Source organism: Astyanax mexicanus, chromosome 1 (genome assembly GCF_023375975.1).
Source record: "Astyanax mexicanus isolate ESR-SI-001 chromosome 1, AstMex3_surface, whole genome shotgun sequence".
Lineage (NCBI taxonomy): Eukaryota > Metazoa > Chordata > Actinopteri > Characiformes > Acestrorhamphidae > Astyanax > Astyanax mexicanus.
Genome location: NC_064408.1, coordinates 27,517,246 through 27,542,882, shown reverse-complemented (window position 1 = coordinate 27,542,882; position 25,637 = coordinate 27,517,246). Strand labels below are relative to the sequence as shown.

General features: G+C 37.5%; 1 protein-coding gene across 2 annotated transcripts in view; it reads left to right on the top strand.

Moving 5' to 3' along the window:
* Positions 1–24,457, top strand: part of mcama (melanoma cell adhesion molecule a) — a 55,444-nt gene extending 30,987 nt beyond the window's left edge. Inside the window, exons 2-16 of one of the 2 annotated variants that reach the window (XM_022679099.2) lie at positions 8,048–8,172; positions 8,314–8,539; positions 9,466–9,536; positions 9,668–9,755; positions 10,234–10,413; positions 11,524–11,651; positions 13,462–13,612; positions 14,239–14,354; positions 15,572–15,713; positions 16,522–16,652; positions 16,855–17,002; positions 18,530–18,565; positions 19,919–20,045; positions 20,332–20,446; positions 21,948–24,457. In XM_022679099.2, the coding sequence (XP_022534820.2) occupies positions 8,048–8,172; positions 8,314–8,539; positions 9,466–9,536; positions 9,668–9,755; positions 10,234–10,413; positions 11,524–11,651; positions 13,462–13,612; positions 14,239–14,354; positions 15,572–15,713; positions 16,522–16,652; positions 16,855–17,002; positions 18,530–18,565; positions 19,919–20,045; positions 20,332–20,446; positions 21,948–21,950 (1,787 nt within the window). In that variant the 3' untranslated portion in view covers positions 21,951–24,457. Of the gene's footprint in view, positions 1–8,047; positions 8,173–8,313; positions 8,540–9,465; positions 9,537–9,667; positions 9,756–10,233; positions 10,414–11,523; positions 11,652–13,461; positions 13,613–14,238; positions 14,355–15,571; positions 15,714–16,521; positions 16,653–16,854; positions 17,003–18,529; positions 18,566–19,918; positions 20,046–20,316; positions 20,447–21,947 lie in introns of both variants that reach the window. The other variant, XM_022679092.2, reaches the window with a different exon arrangement.
* Positions 24,458–25,637: the final 1,180 nt, after the last annotated feature.

The window sequence follows — 25,637 nt, the reverse complement described above, 5'->3', positions numbered from 1 at the left end:
ACGTCCAAATATTAGCTTTTTATAGGACAGACATTCTGTGTCTCTGCCAGTTTCTCTTGACGTTAATAATGTAGTTGTGACGTGTGTGAGCCCCAGGTATGCTGTCATCCCTTCTCTCTCTCTTTCTCTCTCTTTCCCTCTCTCTCTCTGTCAGATAAGACAAGTCATGTCCGCCTCAACCATAAATCCTCTCTTGACAAGATATTCCGTACCTCTTCTAATCCGATTAGCCGACTGAGACTGAGAAAAAAAAGGAAAAACTGTCAACTTCGCTGCTGGGATGGTCTCAAAATATTTCTGTCAACAAGATTAGACAGTCAACAACAAACTTGGGAACATGATAAACCTATTGCTACTGCTCTGGGACACTAAGACGAGAACTGGAACACTGATGTTCTGGAGGCAGTTGATTTGTCGTTCCAAAGGAATCATAATCTGTAATAATCCGTAAGTGGAAGCAAAGAAAGTTGAGGTTGTAGACTGTAGTCATATCTATAAACAGTCATAGAACAGATGAGACAATTAACACCAGAATATTTGGGAATAGTGGAGCTCCACTGCAAACAAACTTTCAAGCCAGAAGCAATAACAAAAATACAGTTTAAGAAAATGTACTGAACACTGAACATTTTAAACGTCTGTGCTGATTGAGATTTGATCACATCACTTATTTGGCTTTTTAGCCATTTCCAGCCAAATAATTTCAGTTGCAGAATATTCAGTGCATTCCTAGTGAATACAAAATGAAGTTGTAAACTAAGACTCGCAACAAGGAAACAGAGAATCAAACATATTGGATATAGACACTGGGAGACAGTACATGGGCATACTGTAACAGAACAGAGAACAAAGACACAGATAAACCTAATAATGATCTCGCAGCGCTAGCAAAGCAATAAGGTTACGAAATAAGGTGGGCTTTATGGCAATCCTTGTCAGCACAAAACATCACAAAATGTACTGAGACACCTTACTAGTTAATTTCCTCAAAAATCAAGGGTATTAAAAAATAATTTATCATTTTATTGGAGTAACTGTCTCTACCAGCTGTATATTAGGGAATACATAGTTTTATCTCTATGAAATAAGAGTTGAAGTCAGTGTTCTCAACCTTTAATATCTTTAATATGAACAAATCATTCACTATGACACTCATGCGCAACCAGTGTGTGATAGCCTTTTCTGCCCAACTCTTCCCAGATGTATTGGATGGAGCACCATCATTCCACAGAACACACTTCCACTGCTCAATGCTGCAGGGCTACTCTTAGGAATCCAGAGTGTTTCAGTAACCCAGGGCAAAATATTAACTAGCGGTTTGTCCCATGTAGCTTTTTTTAACATGGTAAACACTGATATACTCACCTCTGAATGGCGAAAGAGCTAGCGTGGTTAGCAGCTAAGGCTAATGCTAATGCTGTTAGCAGCAGGCGGCAGGCCGATAATATTTGCCTCTGAGAGGCGTAAGAGCTAGCGTGGTTAGTGGCTAAGGCTAATGCTGTTAACAGGCTACCGACTGCTAATACTCACCTCTGAGCGCAAAAAAGAACAAGCGTGGTTAGCGGCTAATGCTAATGCTGCTTCAGCAGTTCTAGCCAGGGTTAGCAGCAGTCTACAGGCCAATAATACTCACGTCTGAACAGGGAAATAGTGGTTAGCAGCTAATGCTAATGCTACTCCAGCCCCAGTGCTGGAGAATTAAACTAAAACTCCTGTATAATGCTATACTTTAACAGAGTGGCTTTACTGCTCCTTACAACCTGACTGGTAAAATACATAACATAAAGTGCACTGGATTAAAAGGCGCACTGATGATTTTGCGCCTTATAGTGCTGAAAATACGGTATGTTTGTTGAAATGAGCCAATGCAAACTTGACTTCAACGTGTCCTCATTTGAGATCATGTTAAAACTCAGCCCTTCAGGTACTACGTGTTTCATATGGACCACCCAAGTGCATCATAACCATGTAACAGTCATGACGAATAATAACTGTGTGGTAAGGGGGTGTCAAGGCAGAACCTAGTTGGGCGTCCCATGACACAACCATCACAGCTCTTGATTCAGGCTCTGGACTCAGGGGGGGCTAAGACATTGGGGGCTAAACAGGGTGTGGGTTCCCCAGGTGTCTGGACAATGGATTGGATCTCGGGTTATGGGTGGGTGGACACAGTCTTTGCTGAGTGGGACAAGGGAGAGGTGAATAAGACCGGGGTCTTGAGTTTGGCAATGAACTGGGCGGTTCCCAGTGTAGGGTGTAAGGAGAGAGAGGGAGGGGCTATTGGAGAAGGAATGGCAGTGGCCTTGACAATGCTGAGTGAATGCTGAATGGGACCAGCGGGATGTGACTGTGAGTTTAATAAGGTTGTGTGTGTGTGGGCGTGTGCATACCCTCTGATTGTAACCGATTTTGGACGGATGTGGCCACCATGTCTTCAGTGACATATGCATTTCATTTTTTCAATTTCATTTATTTTAAATAGGCCTGGACAATAATTCGATATCGGTATTTATCGCGATAAGAAATGTTTCAATAACGGTGATATCATTTTTGTGGTATATCGATATGTATTATTTACAGAATCTGTCACGGACAGGGGTTTTACTGGCGTCAGCTCGCCGCACAGCTGAACACAATCAGCCTCCGTAGCTGGACTATCTCTGTGCGTGATGATGTAATCACATAGGCACGTAGCCAGATAGGCTAGGCTAGGCTAGATTTGGCTAGGCTAGGCTAGGCTCGGGTCCGCTACGCATCTAAAATGCCTCGCGCTGGAGCCAAACGGAGCCGGGACGAGCGGATCCAAGGCTAAGGTAGGCTCGGTTTGCATCTGAAATGTTCCGCGCTGGAGTGGAACGGAGCGGAACCAAGTCGAGCCTAGCCTAGCCTCGGGTCCGCTCGGTCCGCCCACGGGTCCGCTCGGTCAGCCTCTGGTCCGCTCGGTCCGCCCACGGGTCCGCTCGGTCAGCCTCTGGTCCGCTCGGTCCGCCCACGGGTCCGCTCGGTCAGCCTCTGGTCCGCTCGGTCCACCCACGGGTCCGCTCGGTCAGCGGTCAGTCGCGGGTCCTCTCGGTCAGCCGCGGGCCCTCTTGGCTCCCAGCACGGGACATTTTTGATGCAAAATGAATGCCCCTGCCGCTTCCACAAGTGATCAATTGAAGGAGGGAGGTCTAATTCAGTGGTGAGGATTTGGTTCAACTCTCGAAGGTCTGCTAAACTTCAGTTTGCTGCAAATTGTGCCGGAGAGTGGAGCAGGTTAGCAGCGGTAACGTTAAAACATCTAATCTGTTCCACCACCTCAATCAGTTCCACTACATACAATATTTTCCTTATACTGGCTGAAGCACTTTTATAGCGTATGTTGTAAGTTATTTAAGTTATTTAAAGTTTATGAATCCTTTAGGTTTGTTTATTTGACGGGGATATCATGTTCCTTTTATGTTTATAAAGAGTTGTATTTTGGCTGAAGCACTTTTGTAGCTTATATTGTAACTAAGTTATTTATAGTTGATAAAGCCTATAGGTTTGTTTATTTGATGGGAAAATCTTGTTGCTTTTATGTGTATAAAGGCTTCTTTTATTCTTTATCCTAGTTGAAACACTTTTGTTTTGATCTGTTAAATTTGTTTACAAAAGAATAAGAAGCTCTGCTTCTGTCCTAATTTAAAGTTATTTTTATTGGTAATAGTTATATAGGCTTATGTTTGACAGGGATGTCATGTTTTTATTTTGCTATATGCAAATAAAATTGAGCATTGATTTATCTTGACTATTTTTTATTTCTTAAGTATTATAATGTTTTCGTGAAAGGAGGTTTCAAAGACTTAAATAAAATTTTCAGACAGTAGTAGGTACATATTTCCATTGCAGGGATTCTTCGCAGTTTTCTGTGGCCTTCTAAGTATTTATATCGATATCGAAATTATATCGTATCGACCGAAATTAAGGAATATATCGTCATATGAATTTTGGCCATATCGTCCAGCACTAATTTTAAAGATGAAAAGCTTTGGTGTTTCTTATGGCTTGGCGTAGCATTGTGGAGTTTCCTAAAATAGTTTATATTGCTCAATAAAATAAAACTAAAGCTCTGCATGTCTGTGTGTTAAATCGTTTTTGGACATAAAGGCCAGACATTGTGGATAACTAAAATCGTATTCAAGCAGTACATAGTATGTATTATATGGATAAAAGAACTGAGGTTTTGGTTTCACATTCACTGTTTCAATGGTTTCATTATTTAATGATGCTTGTACTGCTTTTGTTGGAGTAATTGTCTCTACTGTCCAGGGAAGTTTTTCTACTAGATTTTGGAGCATTGCTATAAGGATTTTAATTGCATTCTTTAAAAACTGTTCTACTTTTTTTGGCAAATTTACATTTTATTTTTCCCTGTTTCAGTTTTCAATTGTTTTCAGTTTTTATTGTTTTCAGGTTTTTTGTGTTTTTTTAATTATTTAGAAATGAACTGAATTAAACAAACAAACAAAAAAAAAAACAGCAATTGGCAACTTTACATATATTTAAACTGCTGCAATTACATTTAGCAATAGCAAAAACATAAATCTTTGAAATGAAAGGCACATATATATAAAAAGACCTATAAATAAAAGTACATTTTGTAACTTTTAGTAATGCCCATTTAGTAATGCCCTTAAATCCTTAATTCAGTGAAACTGTACACCTGTAGTTTAGTCTAATAGTTTAGGGTTAGGGTTAGTAGCACTCATTTACCTTCATTGTATATAATTAAACATTCAAAATAAAGAAGTTCAATAAATCCACTAACTTACGATCACAACAGTACTCTTTACCACTTTATGGCCTTTGTAGATAAAGTTAAATTTAAATATACATGAATATATCATATAAATACATATACAATATGTATATATTTAATTTCCTAAATTAAAGGAGCTGCTTTTCCCATTTTTTGACATTAATGATGTATCTATATGTAATAAGAATAAATCAAACTCTACATCTAAACTAAATAATGGTTTCTGCATTTCAGTTTAAAAAATAAAAAAAAAGAAGCGAACAGGCTTTCTTTTGTAAAAATGTCAACATCCTGTTGTTGGTCGGCGCTGCTTTTCTTTGGCAGTGGAACAAAGTCAGGACTATTTTTGAGCTGGAAATGTATGAATATCTAATGTAGCTGCGGACCCTTCTGATCCCCTCCCCCTCTTTCAGCAGTAGCTCGCTTCTGACCTTCAGACTACAGCCAGCGGAGGAAGTAGAGTGATGGGGTCACTTGTGTAGTAGCTTCACTTTTAAACTCTGGCCAACAACTCTTCTTCTTCTCTCCTCCGTCCTTCTCCACGGTCATCACTCGCCAAGGACGTGGAAATCCCGTAATAGCCGAGGCACCCCACTCGTCCAATCCCCCCATATCCCAGATGTTTCCAATCAAAAAAGGGGGGCCTTTCAACACAGGCCTATTCTCTCCATGCTGAGAGGGAGAAAAAGAGAGAGGGAGAGAGAGAAGGGGTGGAGGGTGAGCGAGAAACCCTCTTAGACTATAGACGGAGAGAGAGACAGAGGGAGACGGGGGGTTGTGGGCAGCAGACCTTCTGTTTTGGCAGTGAAAGGGGGGGTTGAAATAAGGGGAGGACTGAGACAGAGACGTGTGGCATTTGAAAAGTCGCTGCGGTTCAGTGGTTGTTATGATTCCAGCCTGTTCGTGAGTGTATAGTTGGATTCGGAGTGTTGTGGGTGAAGTCTAAGTCAGCCCAAGATTGGTAGATTAAAATCTAGGTGCTATACACACACATTACAGGTAGACAAAGGCAAAATCATGTATTGCGTACAGCAGCAGGAGTTATGCTTAGTATTTTGAAAGCATCACGGTGGTCTGGAGATGGTATCATCAGCATCAGTGTGTGGTAGACCGGAATGGTGTCTACATTATTGTAAGCTAGAGCGCGCTGGTATAATATCTCTTCCTCCATCATTGGAAACATCTGTTTGAACTGTGTTTGTTGTAGGGTTGCAGTGGAATACTATTGTATGGTATAGTGTAGTATGAAAATTGATGTTTATCGGGGGCTTAGAGTTGTTCAGTGGACTATGTCGGAGTCCGAGAGATCACAATTGGCCGTGATCTCTCTGGGTGAGTAGAGGCTGCTCTCACTTCTTATCACCTCCATTGTGATGCTGGCTTATACGGTCATCTTTAGTGGATGTATTAGAGCTGGGTTGCTGCACTTTCTACCGAACAAAAATGTCACCCCAACTCAAACTGAGTATTGGATGGAGCTCCATCACTTCACAGACCAATGCTGGAGGGCTTTGCACCTCTTTAGCCCATGTTAGTTAGGATTGGAAAAACTAAAATACCTTAGATCGGGTATACAGCTCTGGAAAAAAGTAAGAGACCACTTAATGATGACGTTTTTCTTTGACTTTACCAAATTGAAAACCTCTGGAATATAATCAAGAGGGAGATGGATGATCACAAGCCATCAAACCAAGCTGAACTGCTTGAATTTATGCACCAGGAGTGGCATGAAGTTATCCAAAAGCAGTATGTAAGACTGGTGGAGAAGAACATGCCAAGATGCATTAAAACTGTGATTAAAAACCACCAAATATTGATTTCTGGACTCTTAAAACTTTATGAATATGAACTTTCTTTTCTTTGCATTATTTGACGTCTGAAAGCTGAAAGTTTTTGTTATTTCAGCCATTTCTCATTTTCTGCAAATAAATGCTCTAAATCACAATATTTTATGTGGAATTTGAAAGAAATGTTGTGTGTAGGTTATAGAATAAAACAACAATGTTCATTTTACTCAAACATATACCTATAAATAGCAAAATCAGAGAAACTGATTCAGAAACTGAAGCGGTCTCTTAATTTTTTCCATGGCTGTACATCTGCCTTCCCAATAATGTCCTTTACAACATGTTTTGGGAGTGCAATCTTGATAATACCTTTTGTTGCAAAGTGTACTGCAAATACGAGCAACACTTTACAATACAAAATGTAAAATCAGCTTTACACTAAATTGTTAACCCATATAATAATCCCAAGACAAAACCAATACGATTTGTTTGGACTTAATGGCTCACTTGACTTTTTAGCCTATGATAGTTAGTGCCAACGTAGGACTGCGAGCCTGGCACATTCCTTGAATAACATGGCCGACCCTGTAATGTCCTTCCAGAGACTTTGAGATGCCTGCCGCTGCCTGGTCAACAGTTAGAGGCTTTAGCTGACTCTGGACCAGTTCAATGGGAAATCTGTGCCCTCAGCAGATGGTCATTTATGATTACATTGTGCTTCAATTCGTCTGTAATGCTGGGAATGTGCTGTCCACACAGTTCACGTATTCTATGGTGGTCTTTTTCACATTGTAAGACTTGCCATTAGGAATGTGCCATATTGTATTACATGCAAAAATATTGTCAACATTTTTTTTGTGAGCGATTTTATATCCTGAAATATCGTGCCATATCACCCACTCCTAATTATCAAATTAGGGTGCTACTTCACACTGTTTTCTTTTCCTATTATATATCTGTCTATATATCTATATAGACAGATTATATTAGTCCAGTATCAGTTATTTTACTTTAATTCTTAATATATGGAGATATTTGGAGTTAATTATTAGTTTCATGACATTCTGGATCATTGACTTCTGTTCAAATTCTTGTATTTTTTAATATCTCACTTAGGGGTGTGCCAAATCATATCGTATGCAACAGTAAAATTAAATTTTCATTTTGTTGCAGTGGTGAAATAATATATATTGAATATGTTATATTGAAATATTTTTTTTAATTCAGTGTTTTGTCATATCGCCAAGAGTATCGTTATCGCAAAAGTGTAGTTTAGCTCTGCCCATTCAGGTGAAAGGTTAAAAAAAGTGTTTTGGGCAGTTAAATGAACAGAATGGTCATGTAAATCAATTTGATTTTTATTATACATAAATTAAAATGTCACAACTGGGGAAAATGTCACGTCATGTCAATGTTGTTATCTGATCAATAGTAGTACTGTCAATAATGGTATATCTTCTTGTGTGTTTTTTGTTGGCAGTTGGTGGTGAGGTGAACGTAACCATGGTGGGCGACAGTGAAGTTTATATGGGTGACTCAGCAGAAATCCGCTGCCAGTACAAGTTCTTGCAAAATGCCAGCATGGTGATGGTGCAGTGGTTTGTGGTATGTACTCATAGTTTGCACACACTTCCCAGAATCCTGTAGTCACCAGCTTAAAATTGTGGCTCGGCTGACAAAAATAACTTTGTTAGTCTGGCTTTTCCAAAATAAGATATTCACTAAACTGTTTTCCCTGAATCTCAGCGTGACCATCGTGGAAGCAGAGTGAGGATCTCCTACAGTGACCTCACCATGCAGAAGGTTGATGAGAACACAAACTACACGGAGCGAATCAGCGTGGCCGGAGACAGTGGTGGAGAAAATCTGACCATTGTGGATGTAAAACTGTCTGACGAGAGGGAGTTCTTCTGTCAGGTTGATGGCCTGGCTGCTGGCAGTAATGAGGGCAAGTTCCACCTGAGGGTTTTTGGTGAGTCTGCTTCTCTTTGTACTACAACTTCTAACTTCTTGACAACAAATGCCCCCACTTGTTGATCAAATATTTTACAGTGCCATCTATTGCCACTTGCCCCCCAAGGTAACGGACAAGTAGAGATGAATCACAAGCAAACCCACAACCGCAACCCCCTCAACCACCACACCCCCCTGATCAGCAACGCCACCTCTTTGACTAACAAGGCATTTGTACATGGTGCATAAATGTGAGAGAGGTGGTTTAGTTGCATTGGTTTTGGAATGTTACAATGACTTTTAATTGAGTATCAATTTGAATATTATGTAATAGTACACTGATATGTCAAAACTCAAAAGGGATAGGAGTTTGTAAAAAATAAAGAAATGTTGTTTGAGAGGACTGCATGTGATTGCCCACATCTCTATAAATTTGGAGGTATTATCTTGTGAGTGAGGTCAAACACTGACCTGCATGCTCATAGCAAGATGACATGAATGTTCATAGTTTGAGGGAAATTCTGATAATGGGTCACAAATACACCATACAATGGAAATCAAAGTGTGTGGTAATGATCATGACCAGCGGCATCTGGCTAGAGCTATCCATGTGAACAGACATTAGTGTCACATCCACTTTTAATGCAGGAGGCCCCACACACATTTCATGTAGGTCCGAACAGCATTTTTTTTTTTAATTTGCACAAGTCATGAAATACAATACTAGTTCCTTTCCCATGATATTTGGAGTGTATAATATTGCAGCTCAAGATTGCTTCTCAGTATATGCAACAATATAACTGTCAATAAATCTTTATATGTTCTAAAACAGGGAATAAAACTCTTATTTTAACCAAAAAAGGCAATAGTAAAATACAACAGCATGCTGTTTCTTGGGTTCTACTCAGAAGAAATTATTTAGTTTTGGTCTGTTCTGTTGTTTAGACCCTCCGGAGCCTCCTGTCATTGAAGCTGTCCGTTATGGAGTTTCTGTAACCAGTGTCTCACCATCAAAGGTCAGTGTCAGTCTTTTGAGACAGTCTCAAACCCTTGTGCTTGTTGCATTGTTTCTGACCGGAGGGTGTTCTTATGTATTTTTAGACTGTTTTTAACTGAGTTGTGAAGAAATGTCTCTGATCTTGATTAGGTCGCGACATGTGAGACAACGAAAGGATTCCCCCAGCCGAACATCACCTGGTACCGCAACCACAAGCCATTACACCGCAGACAGGGCCGTAAGTTAAAGAGAATAGATCTCAAACTGTAGGCTTTTTGCCATGTTTTTTAATGAGAGAATTATATTATATTATATTCTACCATTTATCAACCTATTATCTCGTGCTGAATGTATATCACACAATCATTATTGTTAACAGTACATTTAAGAGGATAAGCAGTACCTCTGTTCTGTAAAGGAATAGAAAACCTGTTGGCCATAATCTCACTTATAACAGAGGCCAATGGCTAATTGTAAACTCAATAACACAATGTTTAAAAGAGATATTTTAAATAGGTAAAAAATTCTTAAGAGAATTGCATTTATTATCTCTAATCAGATAAACCACAGTCCTGTTTTCAATCTAGCAGTGAGAGACATAAGCTAATTAGTACCAATGGGCTATTTAAAGATTTTAAAATCTAATTAACAGCATTAATATTCCTCAGAGAGCTTACTGTTTCTGTCTGTATGTTGTTGTGTATGTTTTATCTCAGAGGTGAACTTGATAACCCTGGTGTCCAAGGACTCCACTGGGCTGTACACAGTGCAGAGTGAGCTCCAGTATAAAGTGACGAGGGAGGACAAAGATGCTCACTTCTTCTGCGAGGTCAGCTACTTCGTGCCCGGGGCGGTTCGAACGGTTGAGTCCAAAAGCGTCAACATCAGCGTGCACTGTGAGCATCTTCAACACCTCACCACTCTTTTACTTTTAAACTGTTTGCTCTCCCCAAGACTTCTTAATGAAGGTCAAGCTGAGTGCCGTGAAGGCCAAAATGTGCATGGCCAAAAAAACAAGTTCTAAGGAGAGACCAACAATGAATTCTGCCTTTGTTTGAAGTTATGTGATTTCACTATGCAGTTTTGGGTAATAAAATATATGATATAATATACATATATATATATGTGTATATGGCATTGAGGTAAGTTGTCATCCAATCTGGGCTAGTGGATAATGGGTGTCAAATAGATGGAAAATTTCATTTCTTAATTTGTGCAGGGCAGTTGTACAAGGTAAAAGGTATTACTACCCACAGTGGACAGTGAAGTGGGTGGTAATACCTTTTATAGGATGTATTCCCAGTGCATATGTGAAACTGGGGATCGGAGTTCATGTTAAATGATTGGGACAGGCATCATCTGGCTAAGATTGTCCGTGCAAACAGACAAGCAACTCTGGCAGAAATCACATCCATATTCAGTGCACGGCAGCCCACACATATATCCCATAGTGCAGTTCTGTATTATTTAGCTTTCATGTGGCACAATAATAGTTATTATTTTGTGAATAAATTAAGTTACACATATATATTCTTGAAACCCAAGGACGCTTTATAAGTTGCAAGTTTTACATGCAACCATTAATACTCAGCACTCATCCAAAGGTGAGAAGCAGCAGCCAATAGCGCACAGCATACTCTCAACCGGAAACAACCGTCCACCTGGAGGACTGCATCTAAACTACAGCATTTTCATACACACATTATATACACACTCAATCCTATACAATACACACACCTATACAAAATGAATGAATAGTTTGAATTTTTGACATGCCTCCCCTTCCACAGGGAAATTCCAAACCCCCTCAATTTTCCCAACATTCCCTGAAATTATGACTTATTCAGCATCAAAGCAGAGCTGTGCCTGCTATGACTAGGCTGCAGAATTCCCGGCTTTGTTGCTGCTGACCGAATGACTGCAGTGTTGAAGCCACACTGCCCTGGTAACGCATGTCTGAATGGCCCGCCATTTATGGTCTCTGGCTTTTTTTGTGTGCCCCACAGACCCCACTACCAAAATCGAGATGTGGAGGGAATTGCCTGAGGGTCTGGTCAAAGAGGGGGACACAGTGGAGATCCGTTGCCACGGCGATGGCAACCCCCCGCCTGCCATCACTTTCAGTCGAGAACAAGTGAGAATGGCCCCCCATTTTTTCTGTCTCTTTACTTTTTTTTCTTACCCCATTTTCTAGCAGGGAGAGCCATGTAGCGGTGAGAAAAGGCTAACACGGAGAACATGCTTTATATTCAGCATGAAGCCAGAATCTGTCAGTAAAGCATAACATCGCTGTCATACAAAAACCTTGTGTCTACATTTTTGTTCTTATTCACTTTTGACAGCTGAAGAAGTTTTACCTTTTCTTTTAAAGTTACAAGATTTTTCTTGGGCGCTGACAGGAAGTATACTTGGATAGATGGATACTGCTTCTAAAAGTTTGGAGATACCTTTTATTTATTTATTTTTTCAGTTTGCATTATCAAGAAATTAACAAATTTACATGAAGAAAAATCTTGTGGAGACAATATAACAATATATTGTGACATGAGCCATAAATGTAAATATAAATAGAGATAGTTGTATTTATATTAACTAGTTTAATCCCGACAATATCCTGTGATTAATAATATGAATCAATAATTATTAAATACCCAACTTTTTTCTCTTTTTCTTAAGACTAAAACCTTTAAAAACAAACAAAAAAAACTAATGATAAAATTACAGTGTTAAATTAACACATTGGTAGTTTACTTGCGATGTGAATTGATTGTAAAAAATATATATATATATTATTCACTGCAACATTCAGTGATTGATCATAATTAAATTGATGATGTGAAAAGTTTAAATGCTGGCATGTCCCTATATTCTTGAAGGGAAGATAAAAAACTATTGTTGTGTAGTGAGTGTGGTAAGCCTGGCAAACAGATTAGAGCCTTTTTACTTCATTATAATATCTCATTATAGTTTGGATGCTTATAAATTAGAATATTTGAATGTGCTGAGTAAACACTTAACAGAGAGATTTAGCATTAAACACAAGGAAGTTCAGACACATTAAGATTAATGGAGGAAATCAATGGTAATTTAGCACGGCTACAATGTGTAAGCAAGAGAGAGAGAGAAAGAGAAATGGTAAGAGTATGGAGGAGTAAGAAAGTGAGAGTTAGTTATGAGATTTATTCCATATTTCAGAATATATAAGAAGAAATCTACCTTTTGAACTCAGCACTAGTGATGCAATGTTAACATCCCTAAATAAAACTGCTAATACCTCACTAGGCTTTGTACAAAGATGATAGTCGAGGACAAACATGGTAAAAGGATTAATTTGCATTTAGAAATTACAATATTAATGGTCGCTGAGTGGTCCAGCGGTCTAAAGCGCTGCCACTATGTGCCGGAGGTCACAGGTTCGAACCCCCACTCAAGCAGCTTTGCCATCAGCTGCCGGCGCATAGGGGGAGCAAAACTGGCCCTGCTCCCTCCGGGTGGGTAGATGGCGCTCTCTCCCCATCACACGGATGAATCAGAACCTAGCCGCTGTGCTTTCCTCCGAGCACTCTAGCTGCTCAGGCAAAGATTCATCAGCAGCAGCTCGAAAAAAGGGGTTATTGACTTCACACGTGTCGGAGGAGGCGTGTGCTCGTCCTCATCCTCCAAGAGTCGCAGGTACCACCGGTGATGGGGATGCACAAAAGGGGTGGGACAATTGGATAACCAAATTGGGAGAAAAAGGGGAAAAATCAAAAAAAAAAAAAGAAATGATCATATTAAAATTGTTTTATACTGAATAAATAAACACTAGAAATGTATTTGAAATACAAATCGTTAAAGATTACATAATAAAGTACAATTAATACAATTACAGCCCAATTACAAATTATGAATTATGTACATGCTATGAAGTACAAATTGCTTAATAAACCGTATGTTTCCTTTAGGAAACAGACCTGGATGCTGACGATAACGTGCTGGTTCTGAAGGACGTGACCCGTAGAGACAGTGGCATCTACCACTGCCATTCTCTGGACCTGGACTCCAGGTCTGCAGACAATAATGAAGTGATGGAGTTCCTGCAGCTTACCGTGCACTGTGAGTAACTGGAGCTCCACGCTCACACTAGCACTCCAACATCCTGGGGAAACTGAACTTAATCCAATTTTTTCTTCCAGTCAGACATCTGTGCTTCTACCTGATTCTGCTAATTGGGTTCTGTTCTTTGTTAAAAAAGAGAGATGACTTTTTTTGTTACCTACTGGCAGTCTAATCTCTTATCCCTTAGGAAATACCTGCTGCCAGATTTAATTGCTTATTAGATGTTAACATGTTTGGATAAATTATTCATTTAAACTGCTAATACCATAAAAAAACTAATTTGGCTTATTTTTTATCTACATTATAAGCATACTAGCAAAAGCAACTTAATTGTAAGATGTAAAGTGAGAATAATTGAATTCTGTCTGTACATTGACGAACAAGTGTCATGATAGGTAAGAATAAATACAAAAATGAATATACAATAAAACAATAAGATAAATGCACCTTTATAGTTTCTTTATTAACTATTATAAGTGACTATGACTAGTGGGGAAGGTTTTGGCCTAAACATACTTGCTCAAATAAACACAGCTGCAAAGAACAGTTGGCAGACAGCAATAACCAACGTTGGAGAGAAAGTACTTAGCACATGTTCTTTGTTTGTGTGTGTGTGTGCATAGATTTGGACCCAGCTGTGGTGGTGCCCAGAGACTCTGAAGTCATGCTGAAAGGGGAGAACCTGTCAGCCTCTTGTAATGCCCTGTCCTCACTGGAAACAAACACTGTGTGGTTTAAGGTACAGTTAAACTGCCTCAGTATTCAATATGTCCTAGACCTTAATATTTAAACAGAAGAGAGGGCCCTATTTTAGTAATCTATAGGTGAGCCGTCAACCTCCCACCAAGCAGCTCGATTTAGGGTGTGTCGCTGTGCCTTTGGCATTGGACGCTCAAAGTTTGTCTTGTGCCGAAATGCATCAATCAGCGTGTCACTTGTCATTCCCTTTAAGAGCCAGATTTGTGCTTTGTCTTTGATGGATTGCTATTTTAATAGCACAGCACTGCTGAGCTTCTTAGCAGAGGAGAAAATTTATGGGAACAGGTAATTAATGGGAACAGCAAAACTATTTGATTCTGTATTCTATTTATTGTTGATGTATAACTTGGGTCTGTGCACTGTTGAACGTCCTTGTTTGTAACTCACCTGCGTTGATAAAAGATAGCAATGAGCTTCTGACTTAGGACTGTGGTCTATAGGTTTTAATCAGTCAGTGACACACCTGTGTTTTGCTGTTGCCAAGATACCAATACTCCAGAAACTTACCTGAACACACCTAATTTCCACCTAATTTCTCCTAACCCTACACTGGCCCACTTCTGTGTAAAGAATAACCTTGTAGGTTGCTCTGGATAAGAGCATCAGCTAAATGTCAAGAAATGTCACAAAATAGACTGTTGGTGGGGTGTAAGATAGCAGTGAGCATCACGACACGCCTTGTGTAGGATTTAAGATAAGGCCCACAGTAAACCACTTTGACAAGCTGATTGAAGCTATGAAAATTAAGTTTCTTTCAACATTTTTTAAAATGTAATGAAATAATAATCACTGCTGTTCAAACATTTAGGATCAGTAGTCATTATTGTAGTAATAATAATAAGAATTACATCATGTGGACTAAAGTATAAATTGGCCACATTATGTAAATTTCAGCTTTGTTTACTTTAAAATGTAGGAACAATTTTAGGAATGAGTAATGCAGGAAAAATAATTAGTTATGAAATAATTATATATTGTTATTACATATTAATAGTAATTTGATGTAAAATACAAAGCTCTATTCATTTTTCTAAAACATCTGAAATTTCTGCTTTTTGCCTTCTGAAAAATTATTATAAACCTTTAAAGCTGTAAAATTATAGGATCACTTTATGCATGACACTAATTCTGTATAAATTTTAATGTGTTTAGTTTTGTTATTAATGTGTATGTGTGTGTGCGCGTGTGTGTTTTCAGAATGGTGTCGAGATTAAAAAGGGAAATGTGTTGAATCTACAAGATGCAACATTTGACACAGCTGGACACTACAACTGTGAGGTGACCGTTCCCTCCATACCGGGTTTGCACACCAGTGGATCAGTCCACATCATTGTGCAGGGTAAGCAGCAAGCTCCCGATTAACAACAGAATGGTTGTGAATAGATAAAGGTGGACATGAGTTTTAGGGGTGTATTCATAAATATATATATATATATATATATATATATATATATATATATATATAAAAAGAGTACAAAGCTTTTCGCCCGGGCTGTACCTTATATTGAGGTACAATAGAGTACCTCAGTGAAAGTCTTTTTTGTACCCATGTTTTTGTACCAGTAATGATTATAAAGTTTATAAACAATATCATCAACTGAATATGTGTAAGGAACTTGATGATCCAAAATTGTCTGGCTTTCAAATGAAACATGTATAATTAAAATATATATTGTTTATTAATAACACAGTGATACAGAATAGTGAATGTAGCTTTTGGTTGGTTAAATTGTACAATTCTGTACTTTCTGCTATTAGAAAATACTTTTTACTTCAGAGGGAACACATCTGACCAATATTATACCTTTGAAGGTACAATTATTAAAAGTGTACCTTTAGGTACAAGAAAGCACTTATATCGTACCTCTGTTTTTTGTGTGTACAGAGATCACTGTTCAATTAAAGCAGTTTCACTGTAAATAGACAAAATGCATTATTAATGTAAACACATTCAATTCTTAATTTTACCTTTTCTATTGCTTTGTGTGACAGAATTTCCTCAGATTATTAATATACTTTTCAACATGCCTTTCATCACTGTGGTAATTTCCACTCCTTAGGATAAAAAATGATCACCTGCATGGTAAACAAACCTTCATGTCTCTTGTTACTTGTGTTTATTCATGCTGGAATGTGACGTCCTGCAGGTGCTCCACAGTTGCGAGATGCAAAGAGGGAGATGGATGTAATAGAGAAGGTGGGAAAGTGGGTGAATCTAACATGCGATGTAAGAGGGCACCCAAGACCCATCGTTACCTGGAGCGCCCCCAGCATTACTGTAAGAAACACACAGCACCTTTCAGTTATCATTCAAACATTTTAAGGATGTGCCAGGAGGTCCAGACTTCATTCCTTATTCCAGTAACTGTATTCATTTATTGGTAGAATAAAAAGCCTGGAGTTTGGGTGGATAAACATATACTGAGCTTGGTCCCTGATGTCTGTATGTTGACCTTGTGTTTGTGTGTGTGTGTCTTCAGGGCTGGCGTGAAGTTGTGAGAAGAGAGACAGAAGACTTTGTTCAAAGCATTGTAACTATGAAAATCACTAGAGACACTGATGTTGTGGCCGTCTGCAATGCAACAAACAAGCTAGGGGCCGATACCAAGACTTACACCATCAGAAGCAGTGAGTTTCTTAGATATATCTTATATATATATATATAAAAAAACCTTAGAATCATCTAGAGCCATTTTTGTGCAGTTACAGCACTAATTACACAGTTAAGTAAAAATTATATTTATCTAAATTTACATTTTATGATTAAATACAGACTCAAACAAGAGTCAAACATTTTGGGCACCTTATGAATGTGCAAAATTCCTCTAGAAGTAAATTCCTTTAGTTATGCACAATAAATGTATATTAACTGTTTATTACTAAATTTGACATACTGGTAAAACACAAAGAAATTAAATAAATTTGATTTACATGAAAGTTACGCATATTTCAAACATGTATGAGTTTTTCAATATTTGCACAAAATTTTATCCTGTAAAGCAGGGGTTATCTAACTTTCTGCAGCCAAAAATCATTTTCCTGTTTTAAAATAAGTTCTACATATCTGTTTTAGATATATGCTGCCACGTCTATTTCATGGAAGCACAAGCTCTTCTTAACTAAAGTTTTGCTTCTAGTGTTTACAAAATAAGCCTAGTGGAGTCATCACTGTGTTTGAAATTTAGTTGTTTTAGGTGATTTATTTGATAGAGTGTAGTGATGTTGTGCCATCTCTCATATCATGATTCTTTTGGCTCATGTAAGTAATTGTCTTTAACAAAAACACCACAAGAACCATAGCTCTAGATCATTTGTGTAATGTGTAATCTTACAAAGCATGTAAAAATATGTACAAGTGTACCTATTCTTTAGGATGTTTTGTGTTTGAAACCATTGTCAGTTGAACTCCTCCAATAAGTAAACATATATAAACAATTTCTTACTTTTTACATTTATGTTACGTATCTTCAGTAATAAAGAAATAATTCAAGTGCATTTTAGTTTTTTATATAAAGAAATTCTCCAAATAAAGAATCAAGAAACTAAATTAATCCCAAAAGAGAGATTTGTTCACATATGGCTATTTGTTGGGCTCAAGTTTTGATTATAAATTAGTGTTTTGATGCCATAAGGTGATGCCAACTATAATCCACACACTACTGGAAGTCTTCCCTGTAAAATACTGAAATTAGCAGTGATATGAGGAAGAGGTGGTAGACTTTGCACTTTATAAAAACTGAAACAATGAGTTTATTTAGGTTTCAGATTAACTGCACAGTGTCACTTAACATAACCATAGGTAATTAGAACAGTGCACAAAAACAAACCTGTTCCACATAGTTTTTTTACCCTATTGTGAAAATTGAGTGCTAATTACTTGATTATTTAATCAACTCAAATATTCATTACCTAATCAATGTACAGTCATTACAGCTAAAAAGAACTTTTACAATTTCTTCTTTTCAAATACAGTATAATAGCATGGTGTTTTATGTTTAAGTAACTTAAGTAACTACTGTGTATATAATATAAATTATAAATAAAGGAAAAAAAATAATTAAAATGTATGTTATTTGTGCAGATTTGTGAGAAGTATCCTTGTGAGTCTGCTGAGAGTAAAAAACACTTTCTTTCTTTCTTTCCCTCTCTCCACAGTTCCAATCGTGACCCCGGCAGCACGGAACACCGCAGGTAAAGATCTCACTCAGCTTCAGCCCCTCACCACAGACTCAAACTTTTCATTCCTGTCTGCCGATATATCCATCCGCTCCATACAATAAATGATCAGCTGACGTTTGAAAAAAAAATTAATAATTCATCATTTTTTTTATATGTCGAAGCCTCTGCAGAAGTTAGATTGGCTCCTCGCAGCAGCCCCTGGGCATATTTAAAATTCTGTGTGAAGAGAAAAAAAAATCATACAGAAAAAAAACGAGCTGAAATCAAGGCAGACTTTGCTTAGGAAAACACATCTACCATCAAATGTTTTTTTTCTTCCCCCTCCAAGATGAATGTATAATTAGCTTTCTCCGAAAAATTAGCAAAAAAAATGTTTTGAAGTGTGGCGTAGCAGGGTATTAAAGTTATTGTGGGGAGCGTTTGCGGCAGTGGCGTGCTGTTTCATTGAGAGGAGTCAGATCGTAAAACTCATTCCCAGACGATTGTTTGTCGTCTAACTCCGCGCTTATGCATAGCATTTGTTCCCATTGCTTCAGAATGCCAATCTTTTTATTTTAATTTGTCTCACAGGAGGGGTAAAACTCTGTAGCCATTTGCCTTTCAGTGCTTTTGTGCATTAGCATGTTCCATTACACCAGATAGCATTTCACATTCCTACAGCTATATCTGCACAATTTCTTCCTCCAAGTGATAAAGGACAGATTAGTATAGTATGCTGTCCAGATTCTGTTTTCTTTTACCTGGTTGTAGACTTAAATGGTCTGAGTGTGTAATTTTTTTCCTGTCTGGTGCCACAGGTTCTGACTTTCAGTCTGTTGACATAATGGAAGTGAATTAGACCAGACTGTGCTGCAGTCTTGGCCTCATTTGCTCCTGTTATAACACTGAGTGAATGCTGAAACTCTGAAGACAAAACACAATAATATACTTGGTTCTCCACCATTAAAAATACATGGGGAGGACCATTTGGTCAATTTTTTTCCTTGAAATGTCTAAAGCCTCTTTCAGACATGCATGGCATCCCAGAACTTTTTTGTGTATTGTATGATTGCAGAAGCTCTATATGTTAAAACAAATGTATTAGTTTTAGTTATACCTACTGCTTTGCGATGTACACAAATTATTTAGTTAATTTGAATTACAGTTTTAATGCATTTTTTAAACTTTACAAACATGCATGCACTGCTCATATGAAGGAAGCCGCTTGTTATTGAAAAAAACTAATACCTAATAGGTGTCTTTTATATAGGCTTTATAGAGGTTATATTGAACTTGCATGGTTTGTACTCCCTTGAACATTATTGTCCTTTTTTGTTTTGTGTTTTGAGGCATAAAAACTGATTTTGTCATACACTATTTCTCTAGATAACAGTGGGGTGATCATCGTGGTCATTATTATCAGCATTCTTCTGGTGGCCATTCTGGGAAGTGTTCTCTACTTCCTGTACAAGAAGGGCAAGTTACCCTGCGGACGTTCTGGTAAACAGGAGATGTAAGTGCCTGGTTTAGTTTTCTGTTATGTATATTGAAAAAGACTAAATTTTTTAAGTACTATTTGGATGGGATAAGGTTTTAGAACATCAGTGTTTAAAGAACCATTTCCATGATATGTTTATATTTTATTGACAGTAGAAGCTGCAATTACTACAATTACTGTCTTGACTAATTGTAAAAACACATCCCTTCCAAACTGTTCTAATATTAATAGCATTTTCACATCAAATGCTGCAGCATATTAGAGTATAGTATGTTAATCTCTACAGCATTAATCCCTTTAGCACCAAGGAGAAAACCAACAAGGATGACATTGTTGTGGAGATGAAGGCGGATAAGACAGAGAAGTCGGTACTACTAAAAGGTGTCAACGGAGATAAGAAACCACCTAGTGACCAGGTAACTATAGAAGCGGTGGGAAGAACAGCATGTGGATTCAGTTTTATTCCTTATTCCTTTTCATCTGTTGTACATTAAGGCTACGTTCACATTGCCAGGCTGAAGTGACTCAAATAATTTTTTTTGCTCAATGTGGTTCAGATCTGATTTTTTATGGCTGTGTGAACGTGCCAAATCCAAAAAAAATTCAGATTTGAGACACTTTCATATGTGGTCCTAAATTGGATTCATATCCAATCCATGGACATGCGACATGGATGTGAACGGTCAAATCAGAAATGATGCGTCTTTTTGCATTTTTTACGCATGCACTATGTGCTTCTCTCTTGTACACACATATCTTGTGGTGCAGCTATAGCTGCAAAAACAGCAAAAGCAAACCGCCTGTCCTTTATTCTCCTCCTCGACCTGAACGTGTACTTCAGACCAGCTGTTCACTCCAGCAAAAGATGCTCCACATATGAGCTGCTAAAGCATCCATTTCACCTTTATAAAGCTACGAGTCGTTTCTCTAATTTGACATTTTTTGTTGGTGGTGCACATAAAGATGCAAGTGTAAACTCACCCAAGACACATTTAAAACAGAGAAAACTCAGATCATACTGAAACTATTACAGGAGGTGGTCTAAAACCCATTTGAGCCATATTACAGCTGTGTAAAAAACATTACATTATAAATGAAATAAGGGTGTCTAATGAATCCTGCATATGACACCAGTTACAGCAGTAAAATTATGTTATAGATCCTATAAGAAGATGGATGTAAGAGGCTACATTTGCATTAGCAGACAGAATTGACTCAAATCTGATTATATTGCCTTAATCTGCCTTAATAGGACTGTGTGGACTTTTCAAATTCATTTCATTTCAAATGAGTCATTTTCATACGAGGTCCTAAATCCGAGTATATATCAGATTTATGGGCATGGAACATGAATGTCCCTATTCGCACCTGACATTAACATACTTTATAGTTGATTTGATTGTAAGTGGTCAGCACAAAGAACATGTGTGAACATGCATCATAATCCATTTACTCAAACCACATTTGGAGATAATCAGAGATACCTATGACCACATTATTATTGTAGTGTAAGCTTAAAAGTGTCATGTACTACAATAACAAGCTAGTAAATGAAGGTGATACTCAAGGCTGATGTACAAACCGAATTAGCTGTTTCGATTCTCTCGATTTGGGAATGGAAGAGTGGAAAACTCTCAGTGTTTAATGTTAAGGCTGTCTCAGTATTATTTCAACCATGGCCGTCTTAGTGACAGATTTATTCTCATTTCAGGAAAGATACGTTTATGAATGTGAACTAGACTGTCAAACACAAGCAAAAACCCTGAGCAAAAAAAAATTATAATTGATTAAAGATTACATACACTTGTAATGTGTATGTAGCTAAAAAGTGTTCATTTTAACTGGCAATAAATCTGTTTATCTTTTAAGAAGTGTTACTTATCTAACTGTCTTTCTTTTTTATATCCTTTTCTGCAGTGAATTACACTGATCTACGCAAATAACATGGAAAGTAGCCAAGAACTGAAGATTCCAACTGAAGCCTATTCAGTGCCTCACTGACCCTACGATCAGATGTTAGGATATGGATGACCTCCAGTGGAGCAGGCATCTTTTTTGGACAAAGAGTACTCAGAATCTTTGTACTTTTCCTTTAGTGAGCAGCAGTATTGTTGATTGGGCATATTGGACTAAAGTGAGCTTGTTCCAACTATTATTTTGTTTTTCTTTTCCAAACATTTTCATCATGTTCTTCAATCACCTGAAGGCTGTATTGGCAGTAATGTTTCCACACATGGTCGTCATAAACATTAAACCGTGTATATATTATATATAATATTTAATACTGAAGTCTCTCTTAATTACCGCTTTAAAACACCCTGTCAACCTCAGCTAAAATAGCAGAACAGAGCATTGAAATGTTCACTATATATACAGAAATCCTGTGATGCACTCACTGCAGACCACATTTTCTCTTTTCCGCAAAGCATTTTCCCATCCTATGAATGGAGAAAGCCCATCTTCATTGCATTTGCCAAAAGATTCTCAGATTTCAAAGCAAACCAGTTCAAAGCTAATTCATGTTGTGTTTTCTGATCTGATCTCATAAGCAGTAGGTAATAAGTGGCCAGGAAACCAATAGAAACAGCTTACTCGTGAAAAGAGAAAGAAACGTGATTCCATTACCTGAAGTTTTTTTTTTCGTTGTCCTTTGTAGAAACTACTGCTCAGCTCTTGTACTGTTTGTAAATATTTGTAGCGGAGGGAAACGTAGCTGTTCACTGCTAAGGGGAATCCACGACTTCCTCTCTTTTTCTGCCTCGCGGCGCGTGTTTATTTCATGTAAATGTTCTTTTACTGCGGCTTCTTTAATGCTTGTTTTATTCTTTTTGTGTGTATGTACGTGTTGGGTGAAGGGAACATTGTGAACTTTGTTTTGTCTCTTTTAAGAAAAGTTGATGACTTTTGTTAAGGTTTTAAGGGAATAGCTTAGTCAAAAAAGCTAATATTGCTAACAATGGGTCTGAAATCTGTTATAAACTGACAGATTGCGGTTGGCATCATGACTTCATGCTAACAAGTCAATTGTGATTTTTTTTTCAATGGTTAATACATATGATAAAAAATAAAGGTGGTAAAAAAATATTTAATTGTGAACTGAGCTGTTAGCCCATATAGCTGTTGAACTGTTAGCAGCATTAGTGTGTTTGACTAAGCTAGTCCTTCAGTCCTTAAAGAGAGAGAGTAGCATATTGTGCTCTGGTCTTTTGGCTTGTTGACCTGTTGACCATTGTCTGGAGGAGCAGGGGTCCTCCTCCTTTACTGCTGTGTGTAAGTAAGTCTTTTTTGTTTGTATTCATTCTTTATTCAGAAATTGAGACCAATTTTCAAAGTTTAAATTGCCAGTGTGTACCAGATCCAGGTATGTGCTGCCATTGATCTTAATGTAAAGTTTGTGTTTCAACCCTACCAAAAGAAGACAACTATATTTGCAGTGAAATATCTTCTCGATTTTATTATCTGGAAGTTATTGTTATTTATGGTAGGTTGATTATGTTTTTTTGAGTTTTGGATCCTAAACATCATTTATGACTGACCCCAAATGCAGCTGATCAGCCTAGACATGTTTGGAATCTGATATGTTCTTTAGTTAAGAACAGAAGATGCTAGTCTAACAGCGCTAACAATCTCTTATCTCTTAAGTCTTAGATGCTTCCCAGTCTCTACAAATATATGGCAAAATCTGTGTTTGCTTAGAAAAGACTAGCTTTAGTCAACCAGCATTATCTTATATAAACATTTAAGCTTAATACAGTCGAATTACAGTTTCTAAAAGCTTAAACATACAATTAGTCCTACTTTGTTGTAACCCGTGTTGATTCATCTGTGCAAATCAAGTACAGATTAGGATGCATTTTGAGTGCATCTCCTATTCTAAACTAAAGAATTAATTTCAGATACCAAGCATTCTTTGGCTGATCATCTACATCTGGAATTCAGTGATAAATTATGTTATTCAGATTTTTTTTTTCATCAAATCATTCCACTAAGTTTGGATTACACCCATACACCCATACTGTCTCAGATTTTGTTACTAACTTGTTTTGTCTAAATTTGCAGCTGTCACATTCTGTTCAAGTAATACGTGAAAGGGACCAGCTGTGAAAGCAGATTGTGCATTTTTGATTTTCCTTCATTCAGTGTAATACAACCCCCCTGGAAAACTACTGTAAGACAGTCTCTGGCCTCCTTGCTAATCCATGTACAGTAAAGCAAGACGTGGCTCACTAGGACAGACTGGATCGATGTACATAAACATGTTCACCTGTGCAGTTCCTTAAGGTTTTTGTAGTAATGTTCTAGTTTTGCTTATGTGTGTAAATTAAGTACATGTGGTTTAACGCTTGCATTTTTTATATACTGTATTTTTGTTTTTGCAACAAAAAAAACAAACAACAATGCCAAATAAAGTTATGTTACATTTAAAACGGATGTCCATTTGATATTCTCTTTTACAGTTTAGCAGAGGTGGGAACAAGTCGCTTAGTCGCAAGTAACAAGTAAGTCTGGACACCATGTAAATACGAGCAAATCCCGATTTATGCCCCAAGTCAATACAGGCAAGTCTCAGGTGAAGTCACATGTAATGCCACATCTCAGTATTTAACACCAATGATCTAGTTGGTTAGTAGTTTATTTAACCAATATTAATCACTAATCTTTTTAATGTTTGTGTTTATTAAAACCAAAGTAAATTGCATATGAAATGAAATCAGTTAAGTAATTAGATTATATAATAAATTGTTCCAATTCCACACCCAAGTTAGTGAAGGTGGTGTCAAAGTCAAGACTTTTTTTGTCATTAAATTTGTACTCAAGTCATGTGACTTAAGTATACACCCCTGAAATTTTGATCCTCTATTCACTATAGATTGCAATAGTGTTTTTTGTACAGTGTGAAAAATGTATATATACATTGCGTACATACTGTGCGTACTTTTAATTTAAGTTTTATAGGTCTGTAATTTAGAAAGTCCATAATAGCATCAGACACCACTGATACCATACTCTTAAGGGCAGTGGTGGATTAGTGATTAGAGACATGTTTTTTTTTTTTTTTTCGGCAGGCAACAGAAAACAATTTGACATCAGAAAGACGCTGAACTCTTTAACGTTGGACAGAATTTGGACTTTAGTTTAGAAAAAACTCAATGTTGTATGGATGTTGGATTTTAGGTTTGAAGTGACATATTTGTCTAAAATTAATATTTGATTGTTGTCCTGTTATGTGTAGATTAACATGATGATGTTCAGCAAACATTGGTTTTGGTCTCCGTAACTCTCCGTAAAAAAAAAAAAAAAAACACGGTCAGCATATGACGTTTTTCTTTACAACCAACAACATCATCATCAGCATCTTACAGCACTGGATTTTCATTTTTGTGTGTAACAAAAAAAAACAACCAATCAGAACAGGGAGCATTCATATATTTAAACGCACAGAAGTGGATTTTTGATGGACAAAGAAAAGTAGATTTTTTCACAAACCACACGTTAGTAGTAAAGCTTTAAAAAAAATACAGTACAGAATGAATGTGCTCTCTGGGCTCGTACACACTTCAGCTTTGTGCTAATGGAGGTTTTAATCATCATATTACTATTAATGTT